Here is a 10,238-nt window from a genome sequence, read left to right as displayed (position 1 = left end):
TGATGGTGGTACAGTGCCAAATCCAAAGTAATTTTGATAAACAGGAGTCATAGTTAGTAGTAGTAGTAACTGCCTTAAATTGAGGCTAAAATAAAAATACAAGTAATTAACTTAAAATTCTCTTTAATTGGAAGCTACAATAAGCACATTTGCTATCGATTTAATAATATAATATTATGGAATATATAACCATTAGCTATTTATTCCTTTATTAATCATTAAATTAAGTGTAATTCATATATCGGCTTTCAAGTCGAGTTTTACTTTCTCTCCGGGTTTGAACGCCGGCATTCCCAGGTACGGACATGTTGCACAACGGAAAGCGTCGCCGAGGTAACACTGAAATTTTTTTTAATATATAAAAGATACTCTACACTAATTTATCGTGTGCTGGGAAGATGAGAGACAAATGGAAGAATATAGAGGTCGTGTACTAATATTAAATACAATAATAACTTAATATTATTGAAACCCTAATAAGGAAACGAATATAGTTTATTTTAATTTGATTTATTTATTTATATTGATAAAGAATGTCTAGTTACACATGCAAGTTGTTTCTCATGTCATTTATCAAGGATGGCTTTAGATAAATGATGCATGAATAAATTTAATATTTGGCAGCTTTCATTGCGCAAAAATCATCAGAAAGAATCGTGCCTGATTCTATAAAATCGCGTGAAACAGTACGTTTATAAAAAAATGTGATTAAGAGACATCGTTTTTGTTTTTGTTAACTTTCACTAAGACAATCTTGCAAGTTATACTAGACAAAACATAATGATAAATGTATTTTATTTATTTATTTACACTTCGTTACACTACAGTATAAAAAAATTGAACATAATTAAATCAAAAGGAGGGTAACTGGCGGCCTTATCGCTTACGAGCGATCTTTTCCAGGCAACCACTGAGTAAAGAAAAAATAAAAATGAATTAAATTACATAAGATAGGCAAGAAGTGCAACAATACATATTACATATAGTTATAAAGAAGAAACTAAACTGATACTGGATACACGAACAACTAAAATGTAAAAAGTACACATAAATCACGATAATCTAATTTAAGATCAGTCTCACGTCAGTTAGTAGTTAGTAAGAAAGTTAGGGTTACGATGTGTTTGTACGGAAGAAATTTAAAGGAAGATAGAGACGGAGCTAAGCGAATAGGGACGGGAAGTGAATTCCATAGCCTAGCTGCAGTATGTGCCATGTAGTTGAGATACTTAAGCAAACTGTGTTTTCCGTGTCTTTTAACGAATCTTTTTTAATTTTATTATTACTAAGCTATTATAAATAACTTAGAGGTACGAAAACACCAAAGTGCACCAGTACAAATTCCTTTCATACTGTACCTATTTAAAGTTGCAAGGTTAAATCGGCCTACCTAAATAAGACGGGTAAATCAAGATTTTACAAACCATATTTATAACATTCAACCGTTATGACTACGAGTACATTGATGATAGAACAAATGTTGTACAGCATTATAGGACGTATCAATATCTACAAAAATAATGGTTTACGTGTGGGCAATTGTATGATGGCCTATCCCGATTCGGAACTACAAAACATGAAAATATTGTTGTTTTTAGGGAAGTTCTAAGACACTTTCTACAAATAAATCTCTCTAATATTATCGAAGAAAGTTTTGCATTTTGATTTATTGTTTTTATTTTTAACAATTTATAATAATCAAGCATAAAAATTCCTTTATTGATAAAAAAAATATTTCGTTACCCACTTGAAATCATGGATTTACTAATGTCAATCTAGGTAAATGATGTTACGAAATCAAAAATGTATTATATATATATTCGTTGTAAAGTCTCAATATTGATTAGATTACAAAGAAATAATTAAAAACTAAGTAAAATAAAACTTTTATGACAACGAAAATATCTATATATAGTCCGACTTAGTAGACTTTCCACTACCACGAGATCTGTATCTACGTGGGTGAAAACGCGGGGAATTGCTAGTTATATATAAATTAGTCAATGGTTAAACGATATAATGATATCACTGGTTGTGCACCTTACATAAATTGTTTTTTCAATTCAGTTCAAAATACTCATTTTACAATTTTTTTAAAGGCAATACAGTGACAACAACTGGCAAAAGCTTTGATCTTTTATCGGCAAATTTTTTTTTTATAAGACATTTGAAAACAACTGTAACCACCATTCACTATGCCCTAATAAATCCTAATAACAAAAACAATAACCTCTATCAGCAATACATATGGGGCAACGAACTACTTTTTCGAAAAAGCGTTACATTATAGTAAGAACAAATCGCAGACACGTAGGAAGGACCAATGTTGAACTTTTGCATTATATTTTGGATAACCTTGACACTTACACTACCACACGACGACTTGGGTGTATCCTTCACTTCGCCCTTCAACTCTTCAGCAAGGCCACAGGAACAATCTGCGCAAGCTTTACGCTTTCCCGTGGTTGCACATACTGAAATCATAAGTATTCTTTATTGCTGCATGTATATAGTTGTGCTCTATTTGTTATAGTCTACTATACTACTATATATCTGTTTTAGATATTTTTCATAGCTAATTAAAGATAGGACTGAAAAACATCTCTCATGTTAATAATGGTGGAATAGAAAAAAAAAATTTTTTTAGGAATAGCATTCTTGAGACCAGTCATCCTGAAGTCCAAAAGTAAAATAATTAATACTTTAATCTTGGACGCCAAAGTAGTCGGCGTTGTCAGGCACAGGCTGACGACAACTTTTATGCAAAAACTTTTAAGAATAACCAAAACACTGGTGTACGAGGGCAATCAATATTTGCATAACTCGTAAAGGAAATCAGCAAAATACATACACAAAAAAACTATTGCCAGAGTTACCTCAATGCTGTTTAACAGGAAAAAATGTGTAAAGATAAAATTCAGAGACTAGTCATAGCTACCGCTAACAGACATATTGAATTTTGATATACGGAAGTTACGTCGCGGTAAAGATACCGCCAAACATCTTAAACAAATGTCCTTGCCTGCACAGAAGTGATTTTTAGGTATCAGGGGGGGGGGGGGAGTGCAAAATGCGCAACTTTTCTCCGCTCCCTTGTTTAAGGCTTAAGAAGTTTGCCGGTATCTGTAGTAGTATCGACTCCCGAATCTAGGTATTTGAAAAAATCTCTTGCAATTTTCCGTGCCTCTCACGTAAATAATATATTTTTATTAACCGAAGATCCATTCTGACTGAATAAAACCATTGTGTCGTATACCCTTCCCTAAGGGATGTGTGAGATATATATGGCATAAAGATTCAGAGCTAATATTTTTTTATTCACTTGTTTTGCAATTCGTGGTGTAATAATAGTCAAGCATCTAGAGGTCCTACATTTGATTTCTGGTGTAAAATAATTATTTCGTACTGATAATAAGTATATGTTAACTCTTTTTATGTACAATATATAATTTAATAGAACCTAACCTATAGCATATCAGTTCGAATTAGAAACTAAGAATCTCAATCATACAGTATTAAATCATAATTATTACAGGAACTTATTTGGAACAATTATTTTAAAATAAAACTCATAATATCAACCGCAAGGTGAATAACATTGGAACACAAAACCTCCGACACTCAGTCATTGACAAAATAATGAAGTCTATCGTCTCGGAACACGTAACCTCGCAGCGGTGGGAACACAAAACCTCAACTTGGTTGATTTAATATTGCATTCGTCGTAGATTCAAGGCAATTTACAGAAAAAAATTAAAATATGTTTTTTAACATCAATTAACGTCCAATTATTCTGATATCAATGAAATTCAGTTATATTTATATTAGCAGATGAATTAGTTTTCTTCAGATTAATTTAGTTAAATATTTTTGCATTATAGTCATAATTTTAATTTTTTTTAGAACCGACTATAAAAAAAGAGTACCTGACAAAGATGCCTGTTCAGGGCGTTTAAGATCATCTTCATCTAGTAAGTTCTCAGCATCAATTGTTTCATCATCATTGTCTTTCGACCATGCATCTTCGACAGTGTCGTCTAATTTCCACACCATTGGTTTACTATTTAACTTCAGTGAAGCTTTTGAGCCAACCTAGAAAGTGTGTCCACAGATACTGTTTTTGTATAAGGAAGATATGTCTAATAAAATTCATGAAGAAGCAAAAAAAGGCACCAAACAGTCCCTTTCTAGTCTTCTTGGAATGGTGCTTTTGACTATTAAAAATTTACTCATTTCTTTCCATTATTAAACTTTAGTGATTTTTAATCATTTTTCAGCTTCATTAATGCTGTCCACATTAAATATTATCTATTTAGTATAAACCTAATTTAAAAAAAATAAACAAAAAAGGGAATTAAAAAATAAATTTTTAAAATTATCTGCAATAACAGATAAGAAATTCGCTCCTTGATATATCAATATCATTTATTTAATAATTCCATTACAATGCATATTTCAACTTTATTTATCATTTTCATACCTCAAAGTTGGGTTTTTCAGCCACAACAATATTGTCTGTATTGGAAACATTAACAAAGCCATTTAACTTCAATGCTGAGCTTATATCATTTTTATCTTTCAAGATTAATTTACCACTGGGCTTTAAGAGTTTTATCAATATTGCAAACAAATTGTCCTTATGTTCTATGGTATGTGGTGGTAACCAGTTTGATAAAATCACATTGAATGAAGATTGTGGCCTCGAACCTAAAATAAAAAAAACATAGGTATAAAACATACATTATTCTGGTAAGTATAAAATTATAAAATCAACCATGTAACCATTGAACACTTACCTTCTGTTATCATAGAAGAGTTTTCCAGTATTGGTGGGATGTTTGTAATATTTAGGATTTCATTGACGATATCATTAATTTCGTTTTCTCCAGAGTTATTCCAGAGTAACAAAACTCTGTCACCAGTTTTAATATTTTCCATTTTTAAGGTTATATGAAACAAGCAAATACAGACTTAGCTTACAGACTGATAATCCTTCACATAAAATACTTATTTATGAACCACTAGGTCACGAATGAAAGGATAAAATTCAGAAATGTATTATTATTAAACTCAAAAGTGTATTAATTCTTTGAATAAGTATAATTTACTCGTCGTTCACTAAATTGAATGAAAATGAACTTATCGGTTAAACAGTACAGTATAGGAATAAAATACTTTATACTACGGAAAAGCAAGTATTGATGAAAAAAATATAATCGATTATTTGATTTTGATATTTTAAATTTCAATTGAATTTTCCACAGCTTACACTGAATTCAACAATTGACACAGACTATGACTTAAATCTATGAAGAACCGCTAATGGACCAAGTGCTTTCGACTTTTATGCTTACGGGCTTATAAGTTACCGGCAATGGCAAATCTATTTATTTAAAAAATAGAGGAAATAGTAGTATTTTCTAACGAATGGAAGAGATTCAAATTACTAGAACAATATCTAACAAATCTGGTTTATATATATCCGGACAGACATTAATCTAGCAAGTGAATTTATTGTGGCCACAGAGTAGAAAATATTAATCAGTTTGTCAGATAGCAATTGATATTTGACACTAGGTTTCAAAATGTTATCTTAATAAATACGATATTATTTAGATATTGTTTCCTAAATGAATTTATGAATAAAACTACTTCAATGCTTTAAATTTTAAACTTTTATCTACTATGTTGAATGAAGCATTCCTTTCGGGAATTTGGTCCTCAGCGGGTAACGTGTTAGGAAAATTAGCCGGAACACAATCGGTAGTGGTTAGTTATTGCAATACTATTCTACGAAATTAGATTTATTAAAAAATCTAAATAAAACTTAAAATTGTTAACACATATATTCTTAGTTCTATAGTCTATTATGACTGATCTCTGTAGTCATTATTTTAGTCGAATTAAAATATGTACCTATTATATTTTTAAATTAAGTTATATCATATAACAGAATATTTATTTTTTAGGGTGATAGCTATGTGCTATGGGCTACAATATTACTTACAATGGTGCTGGTTAACACATGGAGCCTTAGACATTACATGAGGTCTCTTGATGCAGCTTTTACCACTGTTGTACCTACAGTTATATCCTCTGCATCTAGTTATGTTTTATCAGTAAGTTTTAAACATCAATGATACAATATTAGCATAATTAACTATATTTATCTAAATTATCTCTGTGCCCACAACGCTGAAACCATACTTGGGTATAATTTACGAATATTTCATCAATTATTATTTCAGTTGTTGATAAAAACCCTACACATTTTATGAAGACATTTTAACTGTTAAATTATAAAAAACTGGTTTTAATAAAAACTCCTATAAAGATATTCAATATCCCAATTAAGAGACAAAATCAGTCTTAAAATCAATCTCACTTTTTATACTTTTGAATGCAAATTAGTAAATCTAATAAACTATAATTTCAGGGCTTGATTGGCATATTTCTGTTTAATGAAGCAACTTCACTAAAATGGTGGATGGGTGCAATACTTATTATTATTGGACTTGTTTTGATTACTTATCCCAGAAAATAAGTTATATACTATAAGTTAAATACTATTAATTAGTCCCAATGAAATCTTTGATCTATTTAACATGTGTATTTTTTTGTTTGTCTATAAAATATAAGAATTCTGTGATGATAGACTAAGGAATATATTTATATCTCAATAAATAAAATATTTTAGTTATCTTTTATAAAATAATTTAACTCAAGACTAGGCTTTTATTCCAATCAGCAACAGTCTCCTTGGATATAATTCAATATTAAAAAAAAAAACCCCTAACTGTATAGTAGACCTATTTTAACTGGCATATTTTTATTAGGATAAAATGTGTTAATGACACCCTTATAACTTTGTGCTAAGGAATATTTTACATAACACAAATATATAAAGTTACATTTTTATCATTATGTTTTGTATCTTACATCTTACGCACGATGGACCTATTGAGCGTCTAAGTGCGGAAACTGAGTCCACACATACATACATGCATACATGTTACATCTAAAAAGAGTCTAGTTGCATGTATCTCAAAATGTAATTGATTAAAAATCTTTTGCTGTGGACCTCAATTTTCAATTTTCAGGTATTCAAATCGCGGAAGTCAAGCATTGTCGAGCGCATACTATATAGCATGGTTACTAGTATGATATAAACATTATTAAATGTTATAAATGAATTTAAAAAAATATATAATTAATAGGTATTGTAGTTATCATAAACAACTACTGTAATATGTACTGTACATACAACACCGGATTGAAACAACTTTAATATTCATTATTACACATACAAGGTTTATTTATTACGCCTATGATAGTTTCTCAATAATATAATTGATTATAAAAATAATTTTCACCTAAAGAAAAAAAAAGTTCAGTAAAGAACTTCAACAATATACAATATTCCGTGGGTCTAAAGTAAATGATACTGTTTCGGCAAAGGTGTTTTCTGTTGATAATGAAAATGGACAGTCATTATTTTTTATGCTAAATCATAGTGATATGAACGAATATTATCGATATAAAATAAACTTGAATAAATAAATATGTAGGTATTTAATTTTTATTTTGCTAAAAAGCAATTAAGTTTTACATATGTTTCTCTGTAATTATAATGCGATACATATTATGGACTATAGAATTAATTTATCTAATTGTTTGTCCTGTTTCAAAATATCAATCCTCTGTGCTCATCAACCTGACAATTGTTCACCGGCTTCCCAATGCGTTAAATAAGGTGACACGTACACGGTCACAATATTATGTGATATAAAAAATATGTAATAATTGTCACTATTATTTATATCGAACGAGCACAACCCTCAAGTATAGGTACTCTGTGCTATAGTTATTAGACGCAGTGACGCTCGTCAGTGGCGCGCCGCCCGCAAACATGATCGCATGTATTTTACTTTCCTAACAAAACGTGACTTTAATTACAACGAAACGAAAAATACGATCAATACACATTCAGTGAAAACAAACCTGTTCTTGCATCGATATAATTACTACTTGTGGTAGCTTAAATATAGGAATCAATCAATCCGTCAATAAAATCACACCACCGGTGTCAACAATGTAGCCATAGTGATATAAATGTTGACTAGTTGACAGTTTAAAATAAAAATATGTAATATTTTTCAATGTTATAACTGTAGGACTAGGAGATATTGCCGACAATAAGTTTAATTTATATGGTTGGTTAAGAAAAATCCAAAATGGGAAATGGAATGAATAAGGTAAGTACTAACGTTATTTTGCGGAGTGGACTATTATTACGTAACGATATCGTAGCTTATCTACGAATTGTAGCACGTTTTTGTAGACCTCTCCGCTACAGGATACGCGACGGCCACTGTTATAACTACTACGAATTAAAAAATACCAAAATAAGATTTTGGTCATTTTATCAATTTACACTTTAATATTACTTTGTGAAATTAAATGACAAAAAAGTAATTAATAAGAAAACATAACCTATGTTGAATTTGAACTGTGACAAAACATATTATTATAGGTTTCGTTAAGTTTTCAAAATGCGAACAAAATTGATTTTATTTCGTATATAAAACACAATTAATTCACGTGTAAAATATTTTCCTATTTGTTTATAACTTTGTTTGTTTGTTTGCTACGTTCTTATTAATTTGGCATCGCAGCTTTATTATACCTATGTATTCCGTTCGTTAAAATTATGAAATTTCAATCCTGAAACTGACTTAGACCGAAAATATAAACAACATAATATGCATAATCCTCTTTTTAAAATTAGCTCATATAAAAAAAATACTGAAAAAAAACCTACTTCTTGAACATGGCAATGTGAAAAGACGAAGCTCATACAAACAGTGTTTTGGTAGCCAGTAAATATTCAGTTTTTGTTTATCTTAAATAACTAATAGCCGCCTCGGGTAGGTTAAACAACATGACTCGGATTAGGTACCTTTTTTTGCTGAACACGCTCTGATTACTGCATACCTATATATGCATATTACCCTACCTTTAAGAGCCCTAATTATAATAATGTCTGAATAATTTAATTTAATCACGCATGTAATACATGTATCAAAGTACAACACATGATACAGTTATAAAGTATCATATTTTTCGTGTATCTACTTTACCCGATGACTGACTGAATACTAGCTGTGCGCAAAATATCGGGACTGTATCATAAAATTCGTTTATAAATGAAGAATTAAAATAATTTCAATTTTATGTATACATGCTGATTTATTTTATTTTTAAATATTGAAATAAAGATAGAGCGTCTTATATGCGTAATAATTAATTGTGTCTCTAAAAAAGCCACTTTCTTTAGATAATTGGAAGACGCGTAGATTTGAATATTTTTGGTTTTTGGAATTTTATCACATTGGAGAATTGTTATATGCGCAATAAAAGGGCTGTGATTCCTTTATCGCCCTGTTGAACTTTAAACCACACAAATATAATTTTAAAATAAGGTTTGCCTATTTAATGTTATTTTTATAATTCAAGAAAACGTCGTTACTTATGCCTGGGTAAATATTTTAAAGAAAACTTTGCGTGGCAGTTCAACCGACACTAAGTGGCTACCTTGCGTATACAGTTACCAGCTTTGCGTTTGGGAATAAAAGCTATATGTGAGTACTGAATAACTTAGCTAAAAATATATAGACCACTGAGGGTATGTGATTTCCAAATGAGATATTCTTAAAACAGTAGCGACACCTACAATCAGAGGTGATCATACCCTGAATAGCCCTAACAAAGTTATTCCGATATGAGAATATGTATGAACCTCTCGGCCTTAGGCCCCATTAGGGCCTTCAGGCTTGTCAGTCATAGGTCGATCCTCCCTTTAAGTCGGAAGAAGAGCAGCACTTTCCTATCTTGTCATATTTGGGTATCTTCTTTATTTTAAAATAAAATATTGAAAACTTTGTTCGCCATATTGTAATTCAGGAAAATATTTTTACATAATGTTACCAGCTTCCCTTATCGGAACCTTTTTGCGAAAAAAGCAATGTATGTTATAGGAATCGATTTCCTATTACCAAAACTTCATAATGAATCAGCGATGTAACATTAGTTACTATACGACACATACATACGTATATATCTGAATCTGTTTTGATGTGAATTTAATTATCATAATGTTATAATAATAACAGTTAGTTAATATTTATCTATCTTTATAAGAAAACTATTTAAATCGAAATACCTGCAGTTAACTAAGT

The 10,238-nt window shown here is 30.1% G+C and overlaps 3 protein-coding genes across 4 annotated transcripts in view; 2 read left to right on the top strand and 1 right to left on the bottom strand.

Moving 5' to 3' along the window:
- Positions 1-106: 106 nt before the first annotated feature.
- On the bottom strand, positions 107-5,208 carry LOC123712359 (anamorsin homolog). The gene is made up of 5 exons (XM_045665395.1): positions 4,797-5,208; positions 4,481-4,707; positions 3,927-4,092; positions 2,368-2,474; positions 107-339 (listed from the first exon to the last, which is right to left on the bottom strand). Exons 1-5 carry the CDS (start codon positions 4,936-4,938, stop codon positions 235-237), a joined length of 747 nt encoding a protein of 248 aa, XP_045521351.1. The 5' UTR covers positions 4,939-5,208; the 3' UTR covers positions 107-234.
- A 41-nt stretch (positions 5,209-5,249) lies between these two features.
- On the top strand, positions 5,250-6,722 carry LOC123712360. Its single transcript, XM_045665396.1, has 3 exons — positions 5,250-5,769; positions 5,970-6,119; positions 6,437-6,722. Exons 1-3 carry the CDS (start codon positions 5,686-5,688, stop codon positions 6,542-6,544), a joined length of 342 nt encoding a protein of 113 aa, XP_045521352.1. The 5' UTR covers positions 5,250-5,685; the 3' UTR covers positions 6,545-6,722.
- Positions 6,723-7,886: 1,164 nt separating this feature from the next.
- Positions 7,887-10,238, top strand: part of LOC123712311 (dual specificity protein phosphatase 22-like) — a 31,917-nt gene continuing 29,565 nt past the window's right edge. For both annotated transcript variants that reach the window (XM_045665333.1, XM_045665332.1), the window contains exon 1: positions 7,887-8,255. In XM_045665333.1, the coding sequence (XP_045521289.1) occupies positions 8,235-8,255 (21 nt within the window). In that variant the 5' untranslated portion in view covers positions 7,887-8,234. The remainder of the gene's footprint in view (positions 8,256-10,238) is intronic.

The sequence above is a fragment of the Pieris brassicae genome, chromosome 7, assembly GCF_905147105.1.
Source record: "Pieris brassicae chromosome 7, ilPieBrab1.1, whole genome shotgun sequence".
Classification (NCBI taxonomy): Eukaryota; Metazoa; Arthropoda; class Insecta; order Lepidoptera; family Pieridae; genus Pieris; species Pieris brassicae.
This window is presented reverse-complemented; position numbering and strand designations above follow the sequence as displayed.

Coding starts and splice junctions, on each gene's coding strand:
- LOC123712359 (XM_045665395.1), bottom strand. CDS start 4,938: ATGGAAAATATTAAAACTGGTGACAGAGTTTTGTTACTCTGGAATAAC. Junction 4,093..4,480: donor CTGAAAAACCCAACTTTGAG/GTATGAAAATGA, acceptor CACACTTTCTAG/GTTGGCTCAAAAGCTTCACT. Junction 340..2,367: donor CCAAGTCGTCGTGTGGTAGT/GTAAGTGTCAAG, acceptor AAAAAATTTCAG/TGTTACCTCGGCGACGCTTT.
- LOC123712360 (XM_045665396.1), top strand. CDS start 5,686: ATGTTGAATGAAGCATTCCTTTCGGGAATTTGGTCCTCAGCGGGTAAC. Junction 5,770..5,969: donor CCGGAACACAATCGGTAGTG/GTTAGTTATTGC, acceptor TTTATTTTTTAG/GGTGATAGCTATGTGCTATG. Junction 6,120..6,436: donor CATCTAGTTATGTTTTATCA/GTAAGTTTTAAA, acceptor CTATAATTTCAG/GGCTTGATTGGCATATTTCT.